The sequence below is a fragment of the Alosa alosa genome, chromosome 18, assembly GCF_017589495.1.
Source record: "Alosa alosa isolate M-15738 ecotype Scorff River chromosome 18, AALO_Geno_1.1, whole genome shotgun sequence".
NCBI classification, from domain to species: domain Eukaryota; kingdom Metazoa; phylum Chordata; class Actinopteri; order Clupeiformes; family Clupeidae; genus Alosa; species Alosa alosa.
This window is the reverse complement of record NC_063206.1, coordinates 1914487-1942345: the sequence shown is the minus strand read 5'-3', so window position 1 is coordinate 1942345 and position 27859 is coordinate 1914487. Positions and strand designations below refer to the sequence as shown.

Sequence of the window (27859 nt, the reverse complement as noted above, 5' to 3'; positions counted from 1 at the left end):
CTGTGGCCAGGTGCCATCAAATTGATTGTTTCCCAGATTCCTTGTAATGGCCCCTGCATGAATACTGAAGCAACTGGACATGTTTACTTGTGCTTTTTCTCCCATTCTATGTTTTATAATTCAAACATGATTTCAGATTCAATAAAGTGTTTGTATTTTCAAAAGACTGGATTGTTTTACATCATTGTATGCATGTGCCAGGCCCTATCAGTTACTGGGGGAAATACATTGGTGGGATATGTATCTTTAGGGCAAGTATAATAGTATAGTGTGTGTGTGTGTGTATCTCTATCTCTCTCTTCAGGGCAAGTATAATAGTATAGTATAGTGTGTGTGTGTGTGTGTCTCTCTCTCTCTCTTCAGGGCAAGTATAATAGTATAGTATAGTGTGTGTGTGTGTGTATCTCGAGGGCAAGTAGTAATGTAATAGTAATAGAGTGGGATACAGAGGACAGAAATATGAGCCTTTGAACATCATTCTGCTCTTTGTGTGTGTGGTGCTCCCCATACCCATTCCCTCAGAATGTATAGTCTAATTGTAGTGTGTAAGTATTATATTTGTGATATTCAGTGGCATTTCATCTCTTGTGAGGAGAGGGGCAGTGTCAGCAGAAAACAAAGATTCTTTTGTTGCATGTATAGTGTTTGGACTCTGTGTGGTAATAAAAAGATTATTCATCAACTAATGGCTACTGCAGCCCTATGAGCTATGCACCAAATAAGATGCACTTGCATTTTCAACTGACCCAGAATGTCAATAGTAAACAACAATGTCAATTCAATCAATAGCCTAATGAAAATAAATAAATACAACCATAAGAAACACTTAATAAACTAAGTGCATGTGGAACAGAGGCCTTTAGACCCCTCTTAGGGGAAAATATACTTTTAAAATATTATTTACCTATCTAGTTTAGAGGGTTTAGGAGATAACCGGATGTTTCGTATGTAGATGTGAACCCTCACCTACGGAAGTACTCTGTTGACACCACTTGCAAAGCTTGTGTGTCTGGCTCCTGAGGAGATGTTTTCACTCGCCAGAACATCCGACATTTTTGGTTGTAACACTTGAAACAGAGGGTTTCTGTAAACATATTTTTCAAAGTTCACACATGTAAGGGAAGTGTACTTTACTGATTGCGATGAGGCGCTGAACGCAGTTTACGGAAGCAGCCCACAGCTAGTTCCCTGCAGTTGCTAACGTTAGCTACGTTTGTTGTGCAGTAGTTTAAACAGTCTGCTAAGTTAACTTCGTCGCGAGGTAGCTTTACGTTTCATGTTATCATGATGTCACGAGATCCTCGGGGACCTCCTTTTGATCCCCGATTCCCAATGCATCCAAGGGGCCCTTTTCCACCAGACGGTCCATGGATGGAGCCACCTTTCCATGGTGGACCCGACCCACGCTTCATGCACGATGGTCCCCCGGAGCCATGGATGGGTCCTAGAGGACGAATGCCCCCTCATCCGTATGGGCCAGACCCATGGATGCACCATCCAGATATGGATCCGATGGGTTATGGACCTATGGATGACTACCGTCCACGTCCTGGTATGCGGCACCCTTACGACATGGACGGCCCACCATTACCTGGTGGACATTACCCCCCTCCGGAGTTTGACCATGGTCCTCTAATGCACCCTGACTATCCTCCCATGGATGGATATGGACCTCCTCATCCAGATCCGTATTTCAGGCACCCGCCGCTGCCCATGGATGACATGGAGTATGGTCCGCTAGAGCCTTACCCACCGATGCCCGGTAGGCATTTCCCCCCGCCGCCAGAGTTTGAGCACGGCCTTCCACCACCACCGATGCACCCTGATTACCCTCCGATAGACCCAGGCATGCCGCCGCCTGTCTTGCCTCCCCCCGGCATACCACCGCCTGCCATACCACCCCCCGGCTTGCCACCACCTCCGCTACATGAATATGGTCCTCCCCCTCCGTTTGGGCCCCTAGACCCGCCTTTCGCACCTGTGGACCCTCACTACCTACATCCTCCGCCATCGACTCAAAACCTCTCCGTCACTGAGGTAAGTTCTCTCTCCTGGTTGGACCAAAGCATTTCGTAAAGGGGCTCAGTACAGGACTGACCTCATTGTAACTTGTGGGTCTTGTCATCAGACACCAGTGGATGCTTTAGCATTGTAACTGTTGTCTCCATCATTAAATATGAAATAGTGAGAAAAGCAGCTATAAACAAGTGAATCAATTATAGTTTACTCTACCCAGTTGACAGGTATTGAATTGACTGTCATTGACTGACTGGCATTGAAATTCTTTTTTGACAATGTGAAATAAAGAAGTCAGAATGACCATACAACTCTATGTCTGTCGGTCTGTGTACATTTGAACCCACACAGAGAGTTCAGTGCCCATTCCCTGGCTAGTCTTATCTTCAGTCTTGTGATGTATTGTTATTCAAACAGTTAAATTCCTTCTTTGTTTACACAAACTTGGCCAATAAAGCTGATTCTGATTCTGAAACAGCTATGCAAAAGCATGATCACGCAAATAGTGATGCTAATATTGCAGTATGATGGATTGTGTGTATATTGACAAAGAAGAATTTTCACTAGTGTGTGGTGTTTGTACAGTAGGGCTCTGTCTAGTCTGTACTGCACTGCAGTCATGATTAGTCTGTACTGCACTGCAGTCATGATTAGTCTGTACTGCACTGCGGTCATGATTAGTCTGTACTGCACTGGCTCTGTCTAGTCTGTACTGCACTGGGGTCTAGTCTGTACTGCACTGGGGTCATGTCTAGTTTGTACTGCACTGGGGTCATGTCTAGTTTGTACTGCACTGGCTCTGTCTGGTCTGTACTGCACTCACTGGCTCTGCCTGGGTTATTGTTGGTATTTGGGAGGCTGCTCTGGGTGATTCATGAACGAATATTCCTAAAATGTGCAGGTGATGAAAGAGCGTGACATGCTGAGGAAGCAGGTGGACCTCAACAGGAAGAAGGAGGTTGAGCTGGTGAAGGAAGTACAGGACTTACGCACGCAGCAAGGTAATAGAAAAGAAGTCGTAAAAAAGAAACATCTGAAGCTGTTGTGTTTATAGAGTTATATACAGTTATATATATACTGTTACAGTATATTTATTTCTTCTTTAGGTCTGTCTACTTATCAATTATCTTTGCCCCCCAACACACTCACACTCACACTCTCACTCTCTCTCAAAAACTCACACACATACATTCTCTCCCTCCCTTCCTCTCTCTCTCAATTTTTTCTCTATTTCAATTTCATTAGAGCTTTATTGCCGAAGCAAACATATATCAAAAATCAAAACAACTGATACAATATCTGTTTAAAAAAAAATAAAGAATACGAATAAAAAATAATTAAAAAATTAAAAAGAGAGTGTAATAAATAAAACTTATAATGGTACAGTATACTATACAGAATAGTTATCAATGTGCCATCATGGGTATTGATTATTGATAGAAAGTAAAGTATGCCACAATCTGGGTCACTCACTTCCTCAATTGGGGTGTGTCATGACCAAATGAGTCCAGTTCAACAACAACAAAAACAAAAACGAAGTTAACTATAGAATATTTGTCTTCGGTGTGTCGCATAGACGTCGTCATCGTCTTGCTGTCCCCCCTCCGTTCTGTGATTGGTTCCTTCGTTGAGGTGAAAATCAGGTCCATGGAATCCAGGCTGCCTAGCACCTCGAACAAAAATTGTGTGCAAGGCATCATGGGAAACCCAGGCTAAGACTATAGAGCAACCTCTGGAAATTAGTGTTGCCCTGAACTCCAAAACATATTGAATCAGACCAATCGGGTGCAATCTCTGTGAGGAATCTGGTCAGCAACAACTATGTTTAGGTTGCTGTGTCTCCTCCTAAATCTCTTGGCTATTTATGATGACTTCTTGAAGAGGCCAAAAGCCCAAACACGAAGTTATCAGACCAAAGAAAAAATGGAAACTTTCCTGTTTTCACACAACAAGCGTCTGAATGAGGAAGAAAAACATCAACTTTTTTTATCCAAACTTTAATGCGCAGCCACACGCACATTTGGCCTTCAAAATCATATTTCTATCTTGTTTTACAGTAAGATACGTCAATGAGTGATAGGTAAGAGGTTATTAAGGAATGTGTTCATGGTGGAATTAGAAAATACATAATTTAGTAATTTCTCGACCCTCTCTGCATTCGCTGTATCTCAAATGGATATACATGACATATAGGACTCATTTGGCCGTGGCACGCCCCAATTTATGACATGTTAACAGGCACTGTGCAGCTAGTTTTGCACAACTTGTGTGCTCTCCCAGTAAGTATGAGAGCTTGTCTTCATTTTCGAATTATTTAAATTGAGGTATAATCTGAATTGATGGATCCTGACTCTGCTGAATTTACTGCATTCAGTGAGGTTGTGGTTTTCGTCTTCAACTACTCCCTCACTACATGCAAACACTTTCCTCCCAGGGAGTGTTCACTGAATCTGTAGGATGTTAGTCATTGTCTTTGTTTGTAGTTTGTCATTTATTTTAAAACACGATATTCATAAATTGTTTTTGATTTTTTTGGAAACATTTTAATTTGTTGGATTGCGCTCTCTCTCTCTCTCTCTCTCTCTCTCTCTTATCCCCCTTTCTCTCTTCTTCCTCCCCTTAGCGGTCCTCCTGAAGAAGGAGAAGAAGAAAAATAAGAAGAGGAAGCCGGAGGAGAAGGAAGTGCCAAAGAATCCGCATCTGACGGTGATGACCATCAGGGTGGAGATGGTGGAGACCAAGCTGGTGATCCTCCGGAAGGAGACCAGCGCCATGGTGACCAGGATGGCCGAGCTGGACGAGGTGGGTCTGACCATGGGCCTCCCCCCCTGCCACCGCCCCCAGTGTCCGGCTCCGTCGACCTGCAGGACCTGCCCTTGCAGATGGCCAAGAAGAAGAAGACCACCGTCGCAAAGCCGAAGCCCCCCACTGCCTCCACCACTGCGTCCGCCTATGTCAGCCTGGAGGACCTGCCCCTGCAGATGGCCAAGAAGAAGAAGACCGCCGTCGCGAAGCCGAAGCCCCCCACTGCCCTCACCCCCTCCACGCCTGCCTCTGCTGCCACTGCCACCACCGCCCCAACAACCACACCAGAAGCTACACCAGCCACCGTCACAACTGATACAACCACCGCCCCAACAACCACACCAGAAGCTACACCAGCCACCGTCACAACTGATACAACCACCGCCCCAACCACCACACCAGAAGCTACACCAGAAGCTACACCAGAAGCTACACCAGAAGCTACACCAGAAGCTACACCAGAAGCTACACCAGCCACCGTCACATCTGATACAACCACCGCCCCAACAACCACACCAGAAGCTACACCAGCCGCCGTCACATCTGACACAACCACCGCCCCAACAACCACACCAGAAGCTACACCAGAAGCTACACCAGAAGCTACACCAGAAGCTACACCAGAAGCTACACCAGCCGCCGTCACATCTGACACAACCACCGCCCCAGCTACCACCCCAACCACCGTTGCGTCTGATTCAACAACCACACTAGCCACTGACTCGGTAAAGGTAAACTACTGGAGAAATAGGGCAATGTGTATAGGTGGGCTAGTTTATATAATCAGTAAATTCAGTGCAGACAGCATTATTTTTCTACACTGAATGCCTACAAAGAACTGAAAACAACTTAATTTGTAATTCAGACATTTTAATTTTATTCAGACATAAAACTTTTAATAAAGTTTGTAATTAAAACATTTCAGTGTGATAATAAGCAAGACATTGTGTATAAACATTTCTAAAACTGATAGTTCCGGTCCTTGATTGTGATTGGCCGAATCACGTTCGATGCCGTTGTAAAATCCAGCACAAACATACACCTTGACTTCATTCCACTCTATATTACTGTGCTATCATAACTTCATACAAAAGTTAAAGTAGCTGCGTCTCGATGTTGCTTGGCCACCATTCAGAGGAAAAATATTTCTTGGCGGAAGAATGATTATCTACTGTAGGAGTAACTCGTTATATTTCTAGTTGCTGTACCTTTACTTTATGAAACTTTGCCAGGTATTTATAGTAACAGTTTTAGAAAAGCAATAAGCCACTCGAGTCCGTAGGTTACGCTGATTCTACAACAGCTAAGGGGGGTTTTAGCCACTCTGCAAGCGCGTCATGCCTAATGACGCCCCTTAGCTGTTGTAGAATCAGCGTAACCTACGGCCTCTCAGGGCTTATTGCTTAATTAAATGGGGTAACAAGCAAGACACTTAAAGGCATTGCTTGATTGACTTGAATGACGGTAAATGTCCAGTATATTGCACATCACACATCCCATGTCCTCTTAATCTTGGATGTGCATATTTTCCTCCGGTGTGTCTCAGGCCTCAGGTGATACAGAGATGGACACAAGTGCCGAGACAGCTCAGGTGGAGAGTGCCCAAGCAGAGACTGCCCAGGCCTCAGGTGATACAGAGATGGACACAAATGGCAAGAGCATCCAGGCTGAGACTGCAGAGGCCTCAGGTGATGCAGACATGGCCACAAGCACCGAGAGCTCCCAGACCCAGACCACTCAGGTGCAGAGCGCCCAAGCAGAGACTGCCCAAGCAGAGACTGTCCAGGCCTCAGGTGATGCAGAGATGGACACAAGTTCCGAGATGGCTCAGGTGGAGAGCGCCCAAGCCCAGACCTTGGGTGATTCAGAGAAGGGCACAAGTTCCGAGGCTGCTCAGGTGGAGAGCACCCAAACAGAGTCTGCAGAGGCCTCAGGTGATTCGGAGAAGGGCACAAGCGGTAAGAGTGCTCAGGTGGACAGCGCCCAAGCAGAGACTGCCCAGACTTTGGTTGATTCAGAGATTGCCACAGGTGCCGAGACCGCCCAGGCCTCAGGTGATTCGGAGATTACCACAGGTGCTGTGACAGAAGCAGAAACCACCCAGGCAGAACCGACCAGCAGCCTGGTGAAAGAGCCTGACAGTCAGCCGGCATCCTCTACTCCCACTGCCTCTTCCACCAAGGTAAACAACAACAACAACAGCAGCAGCAGGATGGTTTCATTAATTACAACTTAGGATTCCAATATCTCATTTCTCTAACTGTAGTCAAACGTTTGGCCCAAAATTACTGAATGAGTGAAGCCTGCTCCCATCTTTGTGTTTCCAAATAGTTAACATCAAAGAAAGTGTTTTCACTGATTACAAGTTACAGAGGAATACAACATCTTGGGCTGTATTTTGGGCACCAGCACATGGCGTAAAGTTTGTTATTCACCCGCGCAAAGTTGAATTCTGTATTTTGCACGTTTATTTTTTAAGCATTGCGCCCAGGGGTGTGGCAATTAACAACCTAGGGAGGGGCCTAGCGCGTTGTCTAAAAATCGTTATCATACACCACCTAAACCTGGTCAGAAGTCAATGGCGATTGTTGTTCATATGCTATTTTAAGAGCGCATGTCAACAGTCATATTGGCAGGTGCACGCACCATCCTTCTATCATTCATGAACGCACACAAGCGCACGTCCATGCAAAGCATTACAAATTGCACGATTACAATGGGAAACATAATTAGAATAAAGATATTACGAAATACTGTACATCTCATGATGAGTAGTTATTTACTATAATTTGCAAACGAGATATAAGCAACTCCTCTGCAGGATAAATGTTGTTTTATTCAGTCATTTGAGCAATATTAGGGTAAGTGTTGCTTTTTCCAGCCTATGTTTTCGATGGTAACCCGTTGTCAGTCAATAGTGAAAGTAACTGCATATAACTGTCTTCGTTGACTGACACCTTGGTGAAGTTAGTTTCACTTTGCCAATGAGTTCAAATAATAGACGAGTGCAAATGCGTGAAGTGACGATGCACTTTAGAATGTCATGATAGGGCCCCTTGTTTAATTTCCTTGAGGTTATTGTCAAACGTGTAAAATAATGTCTGTCTTGATAGCTTGGATCCACAAAGTCATGAATGTTATGAATTGCTTGCCATTCGTTCCTGAATATTTGTCTTCCCAACCTGTAAATTGCACCTGCCTTGGCAGCTGTGGTCTGTGCTAGTATGCTAGTATGCTAGAGTCTGTAGGAAATGTTTCTCTTCATCGCATTTTCATGTTCCCCTGCTCTGGTCTTGTTTAAGGATGGGGACCCAGCGAGCAGCGGTTCCTCCAGCCAGCCGGGTCCAGTGAAGCTGACCCCTGCAAAGACCCCTGCTCCCCAGAGCAAAACCTTCAAACTCATGACCAAGTTCCTGCTTCCAAAGAGGCCCAAACCGGCTCCTCTGTGCCCTGCTAAGTAAGCTAAACCAGTTCCACTGTGCCCTGCTAAGTAAGCTAGACCTGCTTCACTGTGCCCTGCTAAGTAAGCCAGACCTGCTTCACTGTGCCCTGCTAAGAAAGCTAAACCTGCTTCACTGCTGGCCCTGCTAAGTAAGCTAAGCCAGTTCCAATGTGTCCTTCTTAAAGGGACAATGTGTAGAATTTCAGTTGTCTTGGCTGAAAGGCCAAATAATGTCCACAATGTCACTCTTCTATTGACTTGCATTTATTTGGCACAAAGTGGCATCATAAAAGAATTATGGTTATTATGTTAGGTTATGGTTATTATGTTAGCTGGTTAGTATGCTAACTTTAGTGGATAATTGGGCAGCACAGAAAATAGCTTTTGATATTGGGTCAAAACAGTTATATGTCACATCTGTGTGCTATTTCTACAAACTCTTTGATTGTTTGAAGATAGTTGGATACGTTTGAAGATAATCAGACACCTTTTAAGATAATCGGACACCTTTTAAGATAATCCGACACATGTTTTAAGATAATCGGACACATTGCACCTTTAAACAACTTTTCAATGGTGTGTGTGGTTGTACCACTTGCATTAATTGAATGAAAAAATAAAAATAATGACCGCTTTTTAAAAGAATGTCTTTAAACAGCATGGCAGTGTAAGTGATTAATTTGTGGTATCTGGCAAGATTGAGCCGTGTATCACGTGACTGATGTGTGTTTGTAGAGCACCAGCTGGACGCTCAATGGGGGCCATCCTGTCCATCGGGGTGAGTACAGCCCACTGAACACGTTTGAAAATGTGCAAGATGTCTTGTTTTACTTAAGGGGTCCCTTATTGACAGGCGAAATCAGTTAACAAGCAAAGTGATATGGTGTGTTGAAGCGTTAGCAGAATTAGCAAAAAGTTTTGCCAAGTTTTGAAATCAACTGTACGAATCAGAGTCTGTATACAGTAATTTCCTGTATATTAGCCGCATTGTGTATAAACCGCAGGATAGTGTTTTATGCTAGTTAAAAAAACGAAACCATATTAATACCATATTAACTGCCCCCCGTGTATTAACCTCAAAGTTGAATAAATTTTGCAGAATCAATGTATAAACCGCGGCTAATATTTGGGAAATTATGGCACCCTGTTTTTAATCAAATGTAGTTATACTTTAAGCTTTGTCCATTAAGTAGATTACGAATCAGAGTCTGTACACCCTGTTTTTAATCTACATGTCTATTGTTCCTAGTTTGCTTGATTCACATATTTTAAGACCGTGTTAGTATTTCTTTTTAATGTTTTAGCTTTGAGGTTTAGTACAGGGGTGGTTTCACAGGGTGACATTTATACATTTTGCTACTGCCGCTGCTTCTAAGTGGTGTGCTTTTCAGGATTTTGAAATGCTGTTTCAATGAATTATACAAACTTAAAAATGTTTCTGGAGAAGCGCTGAATTATACAAACTTAAAAATGTTTCTGACAAACTTAAAAACGTTTCTGGAGAAGCGCTGTTAATATTATAGTAGAAAGGGTTGGATCATAGCTGTGTTTCTTTGTCAGGATAATGACCTTGGTGTCATTGAACGGGCCGACAAAAAGACGTTTCCTTTCAAGCTGAGTGCTTTTGTGGGCATACCTACTAATCTGGTCCCTGGAGTGAAGGTGCACTTTACTGTCTGCAAGACTGAGGTAAGGCCTACTAGTAAGACTTTGTTGGTGTTGCAAGTAAACTAGATGAGAAAGATAAGAAAGAATAATAAGATATTTTTTTCTAGATATTAAACATTTCTGCGTTGAATGGCACCTTACGACAAGACCGTGGACATTTTTAATGCGATTCATTTCGGTCTCGTTGACAGAACCGCTACACCTACCATGCTTTCTTAATACTAGTACTGCTACACATTTCTTTAGGACTTGAGGACTGCAATAAACCTAGAAATTATTTCTAAAAAACAAAACCACAGCGGAAAAATGTCTACACTTCATGATGTAAACACCTATTGCACTGTACACAACTGTACAATACTCCTTCGTATTTGAAAATAATTCCGTCCACACACACGGATACGCAAAATCAGCTGCTAAAGGCTGTCGTCGTCATGATCCAAAAATTCTGTTTTCCCTGTACACACGCAAACACAAAAATAATCATTTTCAGTGACCTAAAACAGCGTTTTCGTGTGTAAGGCAAAAATGCATGAAAATAACCATTTTTCAGATAACCCGGCTATGTGTAAACACCGCCTGAGTAAGACACTGAACCCCACATTACTCCTGAAGTGCTGATTGGTGCCTTTCATGACAGCCTCGTTGCGCCGTGTGTGAATGTGTGTGTCAGTGGGAGACGTAAATGTGTTAAAGGCCATGTTGCAGGGTTCATTTTCCAACGAATTTGCACAATTTGCTTGTTGGTAATAAACATTTAAACTGTTATCCATTGTATTTAATGATGTTGGGTATCACAAAACGGAATTTAATACGAAAAAGCAGGTACTATTTCACAGCGTTTGAAGTGATTCTCTTTTCCCCCACAATGCATTGCATTACGTCACCTTGGGGAGGCTACAGACCAAAGCCCACCTTGAGACCCTTGAGAGTAACGAGAGAGGAGTAAAGAGAGACCAGTGAGGGATTGTTCAGCAGTAGATAGCGCATGATTATAGATAAATAGATAGGCTATAGATAGCCTAGATATGTATATAGACAGGTAGATAGATAGCTAGATAGATCATGCTGGTCACGGGGGGAGCTCCTCGACCAGTGGCCAAAATGCACTCGCTTCCCTAGTTACTGCAGCTCTCCACCACAGTTTCCATCGGGAAGGCACAGCCCATCGGTAAGCCGTACCCTGACGATGGCAATCAATCACGAGCAGTAGTTATCGAAAATATTCATGCTGAAGACACGACCAGCCTAATCGGCGGCGGCTAGAAGCTAAGTTTGCAACAACATGGGTGGCTCACAGGTGGGACTGGAAAGTTAGCCCATAGCTAGCTATCATGATGCTTTATATTCTGATCTTCTGACTAAGTTTGCCCGGTAGCCTACTTATCTGAACTAACGACATGATCACTATCACTAGATGAAAAGAAAATGTTGACTTTCACTCGGTGCTGTTCACTGACTGTAACAAAAAAAAGTGTCGTAACGTTATAAGCATAATGCATTGAACTGAATGGGTGCATTATGTAGCCTCATAACGAGGCCTCTCAAGTTGCATTAAACTAAAATCAAACTTTATGTTAAAAGTGTAACCGCGACCGTTTCCCATAGGAATAAATGTAAAACATACCCTCCAAAACGAGACCTCCCGAAATTCAGAAAAAAATTACTGAATTGATATCTGGCACCGTTATTACTATTGGTAGATCATAGGGTAGCTGTGATATAAATGCTGTGACGAAATTTGAAGTGTAAATATACAAACTTTATGTTGAAACTGTAACCGAGATGTCCATTGGAATGCATTGAAATGAATGAAGCGCAGATCATGTAGTCCCCAACGTGACATCATCACCGAATTGCGTAAAAAAAAAACAACAAAAACATTTAACATGGCATTTAACACCATTTGGAGACATTTTTAAAAATGATATAGCCTACATATATTGAGTGCTTTATGTAGCCTACCCATTAATCAACAGTGGTGGTTAACCTGCAACATGGGCTTTAAGCACTTTGGAGAAAGGTGCTATATAGATGCAGTCCATTTACCGTTTAATAAGTGATTCCTTCTAGAATTCTACGCAAACGATCTATAGTTTCAGTGTTCTTAATACAGACATGGGGAAAATCTCTGAGGGTAATTGTCACATCATAATGTGGAACTCTCGGTTCGCGAACATTCTAATCACATATTTGTGACCGTTCTCCTCAACAGGTTAATACGTGAGTTTATTGCAGAAGTTCTCATTCAGCGTTGTTGGCCTTTGTTTCTCACTGTGTGATGTTGACGCAGGAGGATGACGATTGTGCAACTGACGTGTGTGTCCCGTCTGGAGGCACAGAGGAGTTGCACGGTGAAGTGTTCGTCGGAGTTGTCACCAAGAGCATAAAAAACGCACAGGTGAGCGAGAGCCAGAGCTGAAACTTCCACTAGATTGAGATGAATCTTACTTGAAAGGATACAATGTAGAGGCAGAAAAATAATTGTTTTGGTTGAAAAAATGTCACAAAAATGATTTGAAAATTATTTGTTCCAGCATGTCAAAAAAGATGAGTGTAATGTAATATCTTGTTTGTTTGTTTGATTAGTTGAAAAACAAGGTGAAGCAGCTAAGGCTGGAGACATCCATCTACGGTACGGCAATGGAGCTGCCCTTCACCGAGGGCGACTGTGCCGTCACACTGGTCACCAATGACCTTGTGACCTTCCAGGTGGTCACCAGCATCGTCACAAAAACCATGAGGGCTACGAACATCCGGCCACAGGTTCCAGACACGTTCCAGGTCACCAACGAGACACGAGTCATGGTGAGGCTCCTATGTGCAGCTAAACTGAAATGGGCTTATTTACGTTAGATCTCCGTGACACTGATGCACATCTTTAGAAAAGAATGGGGTTATTTACGTTAGTGTGCAGCAAAACTGATGCACATCTTTAGAAAAGATTGGGGTTTTTACGTTAGTTCTCCGTGAAACTGATGCACATCTTTATAAAAGAATGGGGTTATTTTTTACGTTAATTCTCTGTGAAACTTATGAACATATTTTGGAAAGAAAGTGCTCTTGCCATTAGTGTGCTGAATGAAACTGATGAACATCTTTAGAGAAGGGGTTATTTACGGTATTTTGCAGTTAAACTGATGAACGTCTTTAGAGAAGGGCTCATTTACATTAGTTTGCCGCACAACTGATGCATATCTTTAGGAAAAAACAAGTTCCTTACATTAGTTTGCAGCGAAACTGATTTCTCAGTCATTGTTTGGTGTTTTAAACAAAAAAATGCCACAAAGCACCTTTAATGTTGGTTGGTTTGTATGGGGTCGCCTAGGTGGAAATATCGGATATTCATTACCGTTACAATTAGTCGCAATGGAGCTGTAGGTGAAAATTAATTTTCTGTGTTACAAACTTCTTGGACGAACATGTTCCATCTCCGTAACTGAAGCTGAGGAAGCTACAGACACCTTACACCATAACTGGGTTGAGCTACAGACACCTTACACCATAACTAGGTTGATGTATATATGACAGAAATGGAAATCAGGATTAGCCATGCAAAGGAAAAGCTACGAAGACCATTCCAGGAAAGGAACATAAAGTTACTCAAACAATGAGTTAATTTGAAGATGCAGCATTCAGATAGGGAAGAGATCAGAGTTGCCATTCTTTTCTAGTACTTTTAATGCCAGAAAAGACAGTTGAGACATATGTAAGACATTTCAGACATATGAAAGACAGGTATGATGACTAGTCCTGCCCTTCACGTCATTAAGCTTCCTCATCTGTCGAATGCCAGGGCGTGATCACAAGATTGGAGAACGGTGTTTGCGCCATAGAATCTGAGCGCTATGGAAATGTGTGTCTCTACACGGAAAACACCGAGAACCTCGGGGACGACAAATGGGCTGTGTCCGACCGGGTGGAGTTTACCAGGATGACGGTGAGTAAACGGCTCTCTACTCGGCTCTCTACACTCTTCTGTCCGCTCAACGTGCATTATACCTGTGAGTGCACGCTCGTTCTCTCCTCCCACCATATACGAGTAGCCTTCGCACACCTAGACACTATATACGTGTAGCCTCCGCACACCTGGACACCATATACGTGTAGCCTCCGCACACCTGGACAGCATGCGTCATTACTCTTTCCACTAACTGATCTATTTTTATGACTTCTTTCATACATCCAGTTGATGAAGGATCTGTTACAGAGTTGACCGTTATTTTGTAACTTAAGTGACATTGCATAGATTGACAAATTGAAAGTTAGCAAGTTTATTTAGGCAGTTATTAATGTCTTTCAGTGACTAGATAGAATGGTATGCTTTCGCTCTGTGCTTAGAGGTTCAGCTAGTGTAGTCGGAATTAGATTTATATTATTTTATCAGATTAAAAACCCTTCACCATACCTGGAGATTGACATGGTTTCAGTTAGCCTAATAGTTAGCCTAATAGATTTGCATTGAGAGATGATCTTATGAAAAGTACCCCATGCCAATCTTTAGGTATGGTGAAGAGTATGTGATGATGTGGGGCCATTTTAATTCCAAAGGCCAAGGGAACTTCATCAGGATGCATAGTATCCTGGATCCATGAAATTAATGGCCTTTAAGTGGCCTGTATTTTAAAGAAGAACATTTATTTATTTACGATACATTATTCATTCACAAAAAAAATTGGTGTCCTTAAAGGTTCAATTTTTCCTAATTTTTTAAATAAAGGCATTAAGATTTTTAGTCAACTTGCATGGGTGTGTAAACTGTAGGCTGATGGATCAGGCAGTAAGGGGTTGACTTAATGTGAACTAATAACTATTGATTTCAGCAACATCTACTCACCAGGGTTTTAAAGAGTTCTCGTCTCCCTATAAAACATTAAGACATTTACAGTTATGAAATATATTTATTCTCTAGACATCTTTTGCTATTACTAGAATGATACTGGAGATTACAATGTTATTTTGTGCAAACTTGCACTTCAGTTTGGTCTTGCAGACCCATTAAGTGAGAACTGTTTACCAGTAGTAACATTAAGCTGATAAAATAACAGCAATACTGTCAGGCGTTCAAATTAGCAGTGCCATGTCCTTCCTCCTTTAAACTACACTACCCACAATTCTTTTACGTTTCATTTATTTCATTGTCCAAACATTGTCATTTTCTTTGTTTTTGCAGGTGCAAGGAGTAGACATGGCCGTCAGAGTAAGGAAGCTTCCAGAGGGGATGGAGTCGTTTAATGACCTCGCCCAAACCGACGAGGAGGAGGAGGGGGGAAGCGATGAAGAAACTTCAGAAGAAGAAGAGGAGGAAGAAGAAGAAATTGAAGAAGTAGAAATGGAAGACAATGTGGGTGAAACCGTGAAACATGTCTCAGTGAGGGTGAAGCCTGTACAGCTGCTATCTTAAAAGGACAATTCTGGTATTAAGCACTTTGCACACTTTAAGCACATCCAAAACAAACCAGAAAAGGGACTCAAAGTGCTAAATACCGGAATTTTCCTGCTATCTTAACGAAACCTGTACAGCTGCTATCTCAGTGAGACTAATGCTCCATTGTTAACAGTATAGTTCTGAAAACCTCCATTATATTTTTGTTCTACATTAGTTTTGTTTTAAGCGTCGTTGAGTATTTTCTCTTATACAGTTTCGGCAGCTGCATTCATTAAGCTACTTATGGTGTGTGACAAAAACTCATGTGTTCGTTAGGAGGTTAGTGCAGTTTGTGAGGTATCCAATCCATCTATTATTTACATTTGTAGTTTGCGGCTTTCAATTGCAGGTTGTCGAGAGTGAACCGGAGCCAGAACCGGAGTGTGAGCCCGTCATTGAGGACGTCAGTACGGAGAAGTACGACGGAGTGGTGCTCAGGGTTCCCACCAAGACGGAAAAGGCCACGGTGAGTGGAGCATGATGGGACAGGCACCGCACTGCTTACTGGGAGATCCCATAGGAAATGGAATTTCACCTGTTTCTCGCAAGGGACCCTCAGGGGGGGAATAAGGAATAGAAATACTCTGTTTTTCTTCTCAATTTATTACTGAACTTAAACTAGAGATGGGGTAAGAAAAGGGATATTCCTGAAAAATAATTTTGAGAGAAGCTGAGAAGTAATATTGCTTGTAACTTATCACCATAATCATATTGTTGAAAGTAAATGAAATGGTTTTGTAGGTTCTTGACCTTGGCAGCGTAAAGATCTCTGTGAATGACGAGGAGAAGAGACTGACCTTCGGTGCAAATGATGTGCTAACTAAGGCCACCATGCTGGTGGGGGACAAGGTGCAGCTGAACATATCCACCAACCCAAAGACAAAGGCAGAGAGGGCTGTCAACGTGCACTTCCGCAAAGGCTTCCTGCGTATTCTCACAGAGCAACGCAAAAACGTAAGTCTTGCAAATTCTCACCACAAGTTTGAACACTGAACATGAAGCAGTTAACAAAAGTGTTAACATAACAGAATAACATAATGCTTTTGTTAATTGCTAATTTAATTGCTAATTGCTTTTGGACGGGAGCTGCCAACAGTTTAAGTTGATCAATTATGTACACAATGTTTAGTTGATACATGGATGTTGGATGATGTCCCGCAGTCCCCTATTTTAGGATGTAGTTGTCTTTGTCACTTATGTAATGTGGACATTGTTGACCATTAGGGCGTTGTGATTGAGCTGGAGGAGTCACATGGATACATCAAATACCCACAAGACCCAAAGTTGTTTTTTGACCTCAACGAGGTGATGGAGGAGAATCAGCTCTCCGTCTCTGACAAGGTGGAGTTCACCGTGATGCCGGTGAGTGTCCCTGCACGATGTTGCCATGCTGCAACCCGAATTCCGAAAAAGTTGGGACGCTTTGTGAAATGTGAATAAAAAAAATGCTATGATTTTATGTCAAATCATGTCAATCCTATATTTAATTGAGAATAGTTCAAAGACAACAATACTAACTGTGGAATGAGAGAAACTTTACTATTTCATGGAAAAAATATAAGTACAGTTTAAATTTGATGCCAGCAACGCCTCTCAAAACAGTTTGGACGGGGCCAACAAAAGGCTGGAAAAGTGGTGTGATGATAAAGACAATAATTAGGTGTCCTGGAACCATTATTGGGTCTTAAAGGAGAATTCCGGTGTGATATTGACCTAAAGTGTGTTGAAACATGATACCGAGTGTGAACGTTATGTCTCATAGCCCATCTCGGCTTGTCCCCTGCACTCCAAAATCTGGCTAGTTAGCCCGATGCTACCAACAGCTTTTTTTCAATGGTGGTGCTTCGCATCGGGCTAGCCATGCAAATAAATCACTGTTTTACACCATTTACGAGGCTCAATGTATCTCCACACTTCATTGGTAGACTTCCGAGGGCCCTGACATTTAAAACGAGACATTGAGAACTTTAAAAAAACACTGGTAGTTTACTTACAAGACGATTTATGCAGACAGTATCTTCACGAAGTTTAGCGTTTGCAACCATCTTGAATTTAGTCACGATAAGTCGAGCGACCAGTAAGAATGAACAGGTATTATCAGGGATCAGATTCCAAAAATAATTCTGTGGAAATGCATGGATTCCAGTTGCTGCTACTGGAAGAAACTGGAATCCAATCCATGCATTTCCACTGAATTATACAACACATGCCAATGTTAATGTTTCATAGTATATTTGGGAAGAGCATTGGGTTATATTGTATTTGATCATGATGACTGTGATGCTGTTGCAAAGTGGGGGCTTCCTAGCCTGGAGATTCCAGACCCAAATCTGAAAGATTACGGTCTGGCCACAAATAATGTAATGGCCCAACTTGAGGGGCGGCACCAAGCATGCATTTGAAAATCTCAATGCACGTAATTGGATAACACTATGCGACCAATGTTAACTGACTGATTCCGGACACGCAATTGGATAACACTGCGACTGTCATCTGTTTAGCTCGCCTCTGGCCCACCTATATCAGATACACAGATATGATTGGTTCCCCGTGATGCAAGGGGCAAAAGTTATGTGCATCATTACTCATTGCCAGAGTTTCTCGCTGAGCAAATGCTTCCACGGGAATTCTGGATTTGCAGGGGTAGGGCCTTCCTGGAAACAACAGAACTCAATAACCCAGTGAGTTTCCACCTTCACCTTACATCTTTCTCCCCACAGAAAACAGAAGGAGTTGGGAACCAAGCCATCCGGGTCAAGAGGCATGTGGACCGAAAGTTACCGCCTAAATTAGAGGCCTTGGTGGCAAAAAATAGAATTAAGGTAAAATGCTTTATAACTTAATTGTCCATTCTGTTAAATCATTGATCTGTTTTCATTTAGAGATAGATAGATAGATAGATAGATAGATAGATACTTTATTGATCCCCAGGGGAAATTCAAGGACATTATTGATCCCCAGGGGAAATTCATTTGACATCAGATGTATGTTATGTATCTCACTGAGTGATTGATTTATGAATTATCATGCTTTTATATGATTCACTTTTTTATTATTATTACAAGATTTGTTCTATGCTATAGACCCCTATGGGAGTCTGAAATAAACAGTGAATTGAATATTCTATAACAATCTTATTGCAGAAGAAGATGACCATTAAAATCTCAACTGAGCCAAGAGACCAAACTCCAAATGATGAACTTAAACCTGGTACTGTGGACTCAGACACTGTGTGAGTTTTAAAAACATTTAATATGTTTATAATTCAGGGCATTTGTCTGTGGTTTACATCCAAGGCAAAACAATGCTGTAAAGGATACTTGTTTGAAGCCCAATAAAATGCTGACCATAGATGGGATTGATACTGACAAGTTTGACATCTTTATTGTCCCACAGAAAGACGGACGTCTTGCCAATGCGAGCAAAGCCAAACCCTATGAGCACCAAGATCACAATGCTCAGAAAGGAGGTGATTAAGAAGGAAGCAGAGGAGGCCAAGCGCTCCAGGAGTGAAGACCGCTCGAGTAATAACGACAGTCCGAGGGAAGACCGTCGAAGTCGCAGTCGTAGTCGCAGTCCTACCCGTACCTCAGCCATCAGTCCTGGCCGGGACGGTAAAAGCGAGAGCCAAGACAAGGCGAATGGCGGCGAGGCAGACAAACGAAGCCTGAGCAAGGAAAAGAGGGAGGATGGGAATAGGGAGAAGATGGAGAAGCCCAATAGAAGTCGTAGCGGAAGCAGAGAGCGCTCCTACCGATACAGGGGCACTTCCAGAGGCGGAAGCAGGGAAAGAAGCCGAGACGGAGATAGGGACAGGGACAGAGAGAGAGAGAGAGACAGAGACAGAGAGAGAGACCGGCAGAGGGAGAGAGACAGAGACAGGGAAAGAGATAGAGACCGAGATCGCGATAGGGATAGGGATCGGAGCAGCCACCGGAGGACTGGTCATAGTCCAGTGCGATTGGATACAAGATACTTGAGAGGCAGCAGCACTGGAGACCCTGCACACTGGAGAGGCAGCAGCAGTAGCCGGAGTCCCAGTAGAGACAGCTCAAGCTCTCGGTCATATTACAGGGACCATCCAAGCTCTGATCCATATGGGAAGCCTCCTTATGGACCACCAAGTTCTGATCCATATGGGAAGCCTCCTTATGGACCACCAAGTTCCGATCCATATGGGAAGCCTTACGGGCCACCAAGTTCTGATCCATACGGAAAGCCTCCATATAGACCACCAAGCTCTGATCCATATGGGAAGCCTCCTTACGGGCCACCCAAACCGTATGGTGTGGACGAGGAGTTGATGAAAAAGCAAAGGGAGCTGGAGGAACTTAACGAGTTGATAGCCCGAAAGAAAGCATTGATAGGCCTTGAAGATGAGAAGCCTAAAGCACCTGCTGGCATGCCTAAGGAGCGCCTTGGCTGGGGGTCAGAGCCTTTGGGCTCGGACGAGGAAGAGACTCTCGAGTGGTTACCTCAGAACAGCGCAAGACGTCAAGCTGCCAAACCAATCAAATCCATTCTGAAGAAACCCAAAGAATATCCTCCTCCTGACGTTCCACCTCAGGTCACTATTGCTATAGATTATACGTAATACTTAAAACACCACCTCAGGTCACTATTGCTATAGATTATACGTAAATACGTAATACTTAAAACACCACCTCAGGTCACTATTGCTATAGATTATACGTAATACTTAAAACACATTGTTACACACTTACTATTATTATAGTTTCATACTTTTAATTTTAGAACACTGTTCATTATAAAATTACACCTTTTTTTTTCTCTGTGTATCATACAACAGACAAGTCTTAGTAACAGTTTTGTTGTTGTTTCAGATGTTGTTGCAGCCTAAAAGCATGGAAGATTCCTCCAAACCACCAGCTTCGCACTACTCTTACGACAGAACCCATCCAACGTCTGCTCCCCCAGGTCATCCTCAGGACAATGCTACTAGGTATCCATTGAGTCACCTCCACTCAGGCCAAACATACTCATACCGGGAAGAAAGGTCTTACCGTGACCCAGACCCTTACAGTCACCATTCTGCTTCTGGTCATTCTCAAGTTCATCACACGGCCTCACCTCCTCCCGCTCGCTACGGTCAACCCCTTCCTGACCAGCGCCGGCCAAGCCCAACTCAGAGCTCCCAAACACTTCCAGTTCAGAGCTCCCAAACACTTCCAGTTCAGAGCTCCCAAACACTTCCAGTTCAGAGCTCCCAAACACTTCCAGTTCAGAGCTCCCAAACACTTCCAGTTCAGAGCTCCCAAACACTTCCAGTTCAGAGCTCCCAAACACTTCCAGTTCAGAGCTCCCAAACACTTCCAGTTCAGAGCTCCCAAACACTTCCAGTTCAGAGCTCCCAAACACTTCCAGTTCAGAGCTCCCAAACACTTCCAGTTCAGAGCTCCCAAACACTTCCAGTTCAGAGCTCCCAAACACTTCCAGTTCAGAGCTCCCAAACACTTCCAGTTCAGAGCTCCCAAACACTTCCAGTTCAGAGCTCCCAAACACTTCCAGTTCAGAGCTCCCAAACACTTCCAGTTCAGAGCTCCCAAACACTTCCAGTTCAGAGCTCCCAAACACTTCCAGTTCAGAGCTCCCAAACACTTCCAGTTCAGAGCTCCCAAACACTTGAGCTCCCAAACACTTCCAGTTCAGAGCTCCCAAACACTTCCAGTTCAGCAGCTGGAGGCAGATTCCAGAGGCTGCGCGGCCTCCCAGATGCAGCGTTTCCTTAGTCTGCTCAACAAAGGAGTGGATATCAACCAGCTTTCCACGCTGATTAGAGAATCCATGGGGAAGAACGCTGCCAGTAGTAGTTCTACTACACCACCGGTCAGGGAAGGGTCGTATAAAGATGACCGGTACGATCCCTTCAAGGTCGATGAAGAGCAGGACCACAAGCAGAGCAAGGATGACCTGCTGCCCCATGAAAGAGCTATGGAGGACGGCAGTGGATTTTCCCGAATTCTTGGCCTGAGTCTCGAGCCGCAAGACAAAGGCTCGCCATTGAGGCACAGTGTAGAGAAGGAGAAGGATCCGTCCGGCAGCACGGCAGTAGAGGCGAGCGCCAACCAGTATGGCCACCAACCTGATCAGTCTGAAACATCAGTGCCTTCTGCCCAGTACAAACAAACCCCAAAGTCTAGCCTGACTCAAGATGAGTCGATGCCACCAACTGCTGGCAAAGAGAAAGAGAAGGAACAGTACTTTGACAAAGTTCAGAATCTTCTCAAAGCCATCGGCCTGAACCTCAACTCTTCAGAGGTGACCCAGCTAACAGACCGGATGAAGGAGCGGCTTTACGGCGCTAAGACCCGAGAAGCCTCTTCCGAGTCCAAAGGGAGCAAGCACTCCTCAAGTCGCCACCAGAGTCGGACTCACTCAGCAGACTCCGACCCCCTCCGCTCAGCCTCGCCGGCCAAGAGAGCTCGTCGAGAGGAGCAGAGGAGCCAGTCGAGCCTCTCGCGGCGCAGCAGCGAATGTGACCCAGAGGACGTCCGCAAGCGAAGCGCTGAGCCTGGAGTGACCCCAGACCGCAGTAGCTATACGCCAGAATCCACCAGTCAGAAATATGACCCCTACTCATACTCACAGGATTCCAGGACACACACTCCTGACCCTGCCTACCCCTCAGCTGCGTCCAGCGCTGCCCATGCTGCCTCCAGCACATCATATCCTCACTCGGCCACAAACCCCAGCTACCCTTACCCCTACCCAGGCTCTCACTACCCCCAGTCCTCTTATGCTTCACATTATGCTGTTGGTCATACTAGCTACTCAGCCAGGGCGTATGACCCCTTCACTTATTCGGGTGGACACTCGTATGCCCCTTCAAGTTCAACCCATGCGCCGGCGGCCGCCGCAGCTTCCCCCTCTTCCTATTCAGGAAGTACTGCTTATCCCTTGAATCCAGAAGGTAGTGATCCCTATACCCCCCTCCAACCCTCAGGAAGCTCCTCATACTCCCTCACAGAGCCCCAACAGGTGAACCAGGGTGATTCAAACGCTGGCCGATGCCTTACTGTTATCGAGCCAGTCAGTAGCGAAACCATGAGTGACTTAGTCAAGGCCAAGCAACCCGTGCTGACGGAGGAAGATGTGAAAGCAAGACAGAAAGTAAAGGTAAGCTAGATTTCTTCCTTTTTTCTTTCTTTTTTTTAATGAAAAGAGTTTGTGACATCAGGGCAGTTTAACCTTCCCTCACAATATTTCACTTGCACAATAAATAATATAATAGCAAGGACTATCACTGTACCTCGAGTTAGCCACTTGGTCATACTGAATAACAGTAACAAAATTAGCTCTCTTATGTGTGACAGACTACCTGATTATGTTTGAATTTTTCAGTATAAATTAAAATCATAATGAATAGAAGCAGATATTCAAAAAATGCCTTATAGTACTTAATGTATTGAGCGGTGATGTATTAAGTTAACTTGTGAAGTAAGATTGCTCAGTGTGTATAGCTAACAGTTAGCTTCAGCCTACTCAAAGAATGCTATATGGTTAATAGCTAACCATTAATTTAGATATAGTTAGAGTTAGTTAGCTAGGTAGCCAAAATAAATATGCAGTCAAGATAGTACTTAGTCACACTAGATGGTACAATAACATTTTTTTACTTTTCCAGTAGACATACCAGATAGTAAAAGAAGAGGTGAGATATACAAAACAAAACTTGAGTTCCCAGCCTGCAACTTTAATAATTGTTGTCTAGCATTGGACATTTGAAGGCACGGTACAGTGCCTGGGGCAACCACTTGACAAAACTGTGTTATGTGATAGGATGTGCTCTGACTAAGATTTAGCTAGAGAGAGAGAGCTAAGAGCGAGCTACACTAGCTAAATCTGAAAAACTTAGTGATTTTGACTTTTTGCACTTCAGTATTCATAGTTTTTTACTCACAAACATCAGGTTGCTCTGAAAGCAGCTTTCTTCCCTAGATGTTCTGAATGTTTCTGCAACAATACACCGAAGAGCCCAAACGAAGGTTAAAATGCATGACTAGATGTCATGGCTAAGAATGTTAAAGACTATAAAGGCATTCAGTCTGATTAGTCTATTGTTCATAGAATAAATACTAACTTTTAAACTTTACATTTGGAACATAGTATTGTATTTAAGATACTACTGTTAGTCCAATAGGTTGTTGTGCTATATAGTATTGTAGGCATCATTAGGCCAGGGTCTTCCGTAATACCAAAGAGTCAGAATTACTGTTGAACCCCCGCAGGGTTTGGTTTGATGATCCAGGGATGGCATGCAGGGCTTTAGCTGCGTACAGTCTTGTGCCTCTTCCTCATGACACTCAGTGTGAGTTGTATCTCCACGTTTGTTTTGCTGTGTAGATGGACCAGTACACACAGAAGATGAAGGAGAAGCATGAGAAGTTTATGGAGGCCATGAGAATCTCTAAGCGGACCCAGGGGAAGAAGGAGCCTGCAGGTATGGCCCGCCACTATGGAGGGATGTACATGCCCCCATGGTCTTATCGATGTATATGCCCCCATGGTCTTATCCTAGCCCGACATTATAACTTCACAGCATGGCGGACCCTGACATGGTGCTCTTTAGCTTGAATGTTAAACAACGCCAGCTAGCGCTTGTGACAAATTGGTCACAAAAAGTAAATATATATATATTAGGGTGCACAAGTGTAGTTTAGTGCATCATCCAGTCAACACAGTGATGTCCTTTAATGTAGTTGTTCAGGTGTGACATTCAGAGAGTTTATGTTGTGTAGTTGTGGCAGAAATACATAAACTGCAAATAAAAAAAATATGTAGTTTGTTCAGGCAGGCCAAAGTGAGGTTTGACCTCAGTAATTCCCTGCTAGGCATAGAAATGGCTAAATTTGTTTGCTTTAGCTATGTGTTGCTTACCCTGTAAACTGCTTTGCAACCCACATCCACTCCCACTCTTTTGGTCATGCTGTGTTTGACTTGTCCAACATCATGTCTTGGGGCCTGCTGCCCTGTACCCAGTACAAATCTCTTTCTGCTGATCTTCCTTCCCTACGTTTTTCAGTCGTACGTCTATTGTTACAAGCAGAATTCCATTAGAATCAATACAGCTATTTACACCGGCAGTGCTTTATGTACATATTCCGCCTGACCAAAGCATATTTTTTTTAATGTATCTGTCCTATTTTTAAACATATGTGAAGCGTATACATATTAAAACACATTGGTAAATAATGTCAGAGGCAAATGTTTTATTCAAGCCTACATCTTGCCTGCGGTTTAGATTCCCAGTTAGGTTTTATATTTATGAAAGATCTCTGTAAGTTGCTTTAAATCGAAGAACTCTTTGACTAAAGACTGATTTGATGATCACATAAATACATAAGAAGGGATGTTCAACTTTTGAAACTCATCGCTAACTTGTTGCTTGTAAATTTAATCAGTACAGTTCTTTCTGTACCATTGCAGTTGATCTGAAAGAGCAGTAATTGAGAGTGAATGTCACAATTTTCTAGTCTGTTAGCACTAGCCAGTCAATTAGCTTGTTAGCGCTAGTCAGCTTTTTCATACTCAAGACATCTGTACTCAGCCAGCCAGCTTGTTAGCGCTAGTCAGCTTGTTAGCACTAGTCAGCTTTTTTATACTCAAGACATCTGTACTCAGCCAGCCAGCTTGTTAGCGCTAGTCAGCTTGTTAGCACTAGTCAGCTTTTTTATACTCAAGACATCTGTACTCAGCTGCAGGCAGGGCATTGTTTAACAGGTATCTTGTGTACTGTACACTGTTTAGGTTTCGCTTGCTTTTTAATTTTGTTTTAAGGGTTATTGTAGGTATGTCTAGTTCAATCCTTGCCTTCCACATCTATGCTAACTCCCTATTTATAATGTTGATAACTAATACAGTAAAAGACAGACACAATCTCCGCGTTGTTAAAAGATAAATTCAAACTCTTCAGTAGTATCTTATAGGGTAGGTGCCCTGTAAAAAAGTCATGTCATCATTTTCTATTTTAGTCTTCACTAAAAAATGAAAGTAAACCACTCTGATTTTGAAATAAACTGCTAGTAAATGAGACTACTTATTGCCAGGACAGCTGATGATGTGACATTGCATGCGGTAGTCCGCTGTATTGTTAATGAGTAGGGCACACCTGATGTAATTTTGCCTGTTCTTTTACTTAGCTGTTAATGGAAAGACTAGTTTCTATGTCTCAGGGTAAGATGCACATGTTCACCTAAGAAGAATGTGATGTGTATTGGACTATGGCGTCTGCAGAATGAAAGGGTAATTGAATGTAATTAGCACTGTTGACATGATCTAAGGCTTACATTTCAATGTGCTCTCTTACAGCTGCTGTTGTCACAGAGATGAAGAATGTGTGGATCTGTGGTCATTCTCTTGTGGACTGGGCTGAGAAAAGGGCCAAGTCTCCAGAGGTTGGCGTGGAGCTGGGCATGGACCCCAACTGTGTGCGTGTTTGGTGGAAGGGGGTCCAGGGCATGACGTGGGACCAGCTGGTGCCCCAAGTGCACCAGCTGAAGCTGAACTGGCCCAATCCTGACCTGCTCATCGTCCACCTGGGGGGCAACGACATCAACAAGAGCACCTCAGAAGAGCTGCTCAGCTCCATTAAAAAGGACCTGGCCTCCATACACAGTATCTTCCCCAAGTGTAGGATAGTTTGGTCTGACATCCTGCCAAGGCGCTTCTGGAAGGATGGCAGTGGTATTATTGAGGATACTGATGGTTCAGTCAACTCTTTGGTTGGTGTGATCAATCGCCAAGTTCATGCCATCGTAGCTGAATTAGGGGGCACGGCAGTGACCCACGATAACATCGGGTCCGGCCTTTATCGCCCCAATGGCATCCACCTTTCTAAGGGGGGCATTGATACGTTTAATATGAACCTTCAGGACAGCCTGGAGAAGTGGGAGAGTGAGTCGGCTCAGAAAACAGAACAGGGTTAAGGGGGGGTGAGGGAGATGAGCCACATTTTGGGTTCGTTTGATTGCAGTCTTAGTTCCAATAGCCTTTTTTAGTTCTCACCTTAATGCTGTAATTGAAGTACATGACATTTTAATGTATTTTGTGTACTAGACTTTATTATTAAAAGTCTCAATGTGCAAATGAAATGGATTATAATGGGCTGTTTTGGTTTTGGGATTTAATTTTGTCATGAGAAAAATTCCTTTAAAAAAATAAAACAAGAAACTATCTGTTTTGATGGTCGTTTGTAAAGGCTGGTTGGAATTGTTCTGAAGTTTAAATGCATTAATGTACACTTTCTATATGTGGATGCATTAATGTACACTTTCTATATGTGGATGCATTAATGTACACTTTCTATATGTTGATGCGTGCAAGCCATTTCCGTCATTATGCTATTTTTCACATTGAACTGCAGAACTGCTGTATGTCAAGTGTAGGCCAACACTGCTGGACAATATCAGAGGAGTTGGTATGTATAGGGCAAAGGATAAAAACAAGTCAGTTTAATGAAGTCTTTAATAACACAAGATTACGACATTACTCAACAAAAAGCTGAATAAGATACTAGACAGCATGGGCCATAGTCAGGCAAGGCAAGTTTATTTATATAGCACATTACATACACCGGTGGATAGTAGGCATTTGCAGTTTATTATTTAGAAGTATATTATTTTGTAATGCATTATGTATGCCCTTTCCTATCTGAGGAGCACTCACTTTGCCCGTCGATCTCCAGGTTTTGTTTAATGTTTACGGTTTACTTCCCTTCAGGATATATCTGGATACCGTTAAGTCTACTGATGACGCAATATGTTGAGAAGCAGCACAGCTAGCAACTTGAGATATTTTTCAGGAGTTGAAATGATGTTTCTTCCTTAGTGCATGTTTTATGTTTTATCACCACAGATAACTTATGCGTACGCTCCTAATGCTCCTCTTGTCTCACCTGTAAAAGTCTTCCTGTTTCTTTATCTTCTTCTATAGCAATGCATATTTAAAATTTTGCAAACCAGTAGCTGTGATCTGTGATCTTTAGACAGCTGTAACAAACGCATACCTGCCTTATAGCTTTGTGTAAAATAATCCCATTCAGTTCAATCTCCTCTTTTGTATTCTGTGCACAGAAACACGTTGACATGTCTTCATTTAAACCTTTTGGCCGTTACACTCTGAACTAGTTCAGCAGCCCTGAGATTTCCTCCAGTAGAACACCAGTGTTGATTCTGCACTCTGGGCACTGGAGTTGGGTCCAAGATTGATTATTGAAAATCAGTGATTGTTTTTTTGTAAGCAGCATGTGAAAAAGTCCAATGAAGAGCGGTAGTACCACTGACTTAAAAAAAAAAAAAGGTTGGAATTGGGTCCCAAGCATAACTGTTGCCCTTTGTTCCTCGCGAAAATGTGATGACCATGAGCTTGGACCGTGCAGGGAATTGTATGGTTTGGTTTGAACAGAAATCTCTGATGTGATGACCATGAGCTTGGACCGTGCGGGGAATCGTATGGTTTGCTTTGACACTGTGGAAGTGCTA

At 43.1% G+C, this 27859-nt stretch overlaps 1 protein-coding gene across 1 annotated transcript; it reads left to right on the top strand.

Annotated features, from left to right (window-relative positions):
- Positions 1-1371: 1371 nt before the first annotated feature.
- Positions 1372-26559, top strand: LOC125311867. Its single transcript, XM_048270231.1, has 21 exons — positions 1372-2037; positions 2918-2992; positions 4737-5552; positions 6368-7003; positions 8124-8278; positions 8999-9041; positions 9824-9952; positions 12225-12332; positions 12521-12739; positions 13728-13871; positions 15105-15275; positions 15709-15825; positions 16101-16313; positions 16584-16721; positions 18080-18181; positions 18503-18591; positions 18756-19926; positions 20204-20528; positions 21025-22496; positions 23724-23820; positions 25689-26559. The coding sequence occupies exons 1-21, from the start codon at positions 1372-1374 to the stop codon at positions 26303-26305; spliced, it is 7503 nt and encodes a 2500-aa protein (XP_048126188.1). The 3' UTR covers positions 26306-26559.
- The last annotated feature ends 1300 nt before the right edge of the window (positions 26560-27859 follow it).

Bases quoted from the DNA above. Each gene is read 5' to 3' on its own strand.
- LOC125311867 (XM_048270231.1), top strand. From the start codon at position 1,372: ATGGAGCCACCTTTCCATGGTGGACCCGACCCACGCTTCATGCACGAT. The intron at 20,529-21,024 runs TTCAGAGCTCCC...AAACACTTCCAG, and splicing joins GAGCTCCCAAACACTTCCAG to TTCAGAGCTCCCAAACACTT. The intron at 23,821-25,688 runs GTATGGCCCGCC...GCTCTCTTACAG, and splicing joins GGGGAAGAAGGAGCCTGCAG to CTGCTGTTGTCACAGAGATG.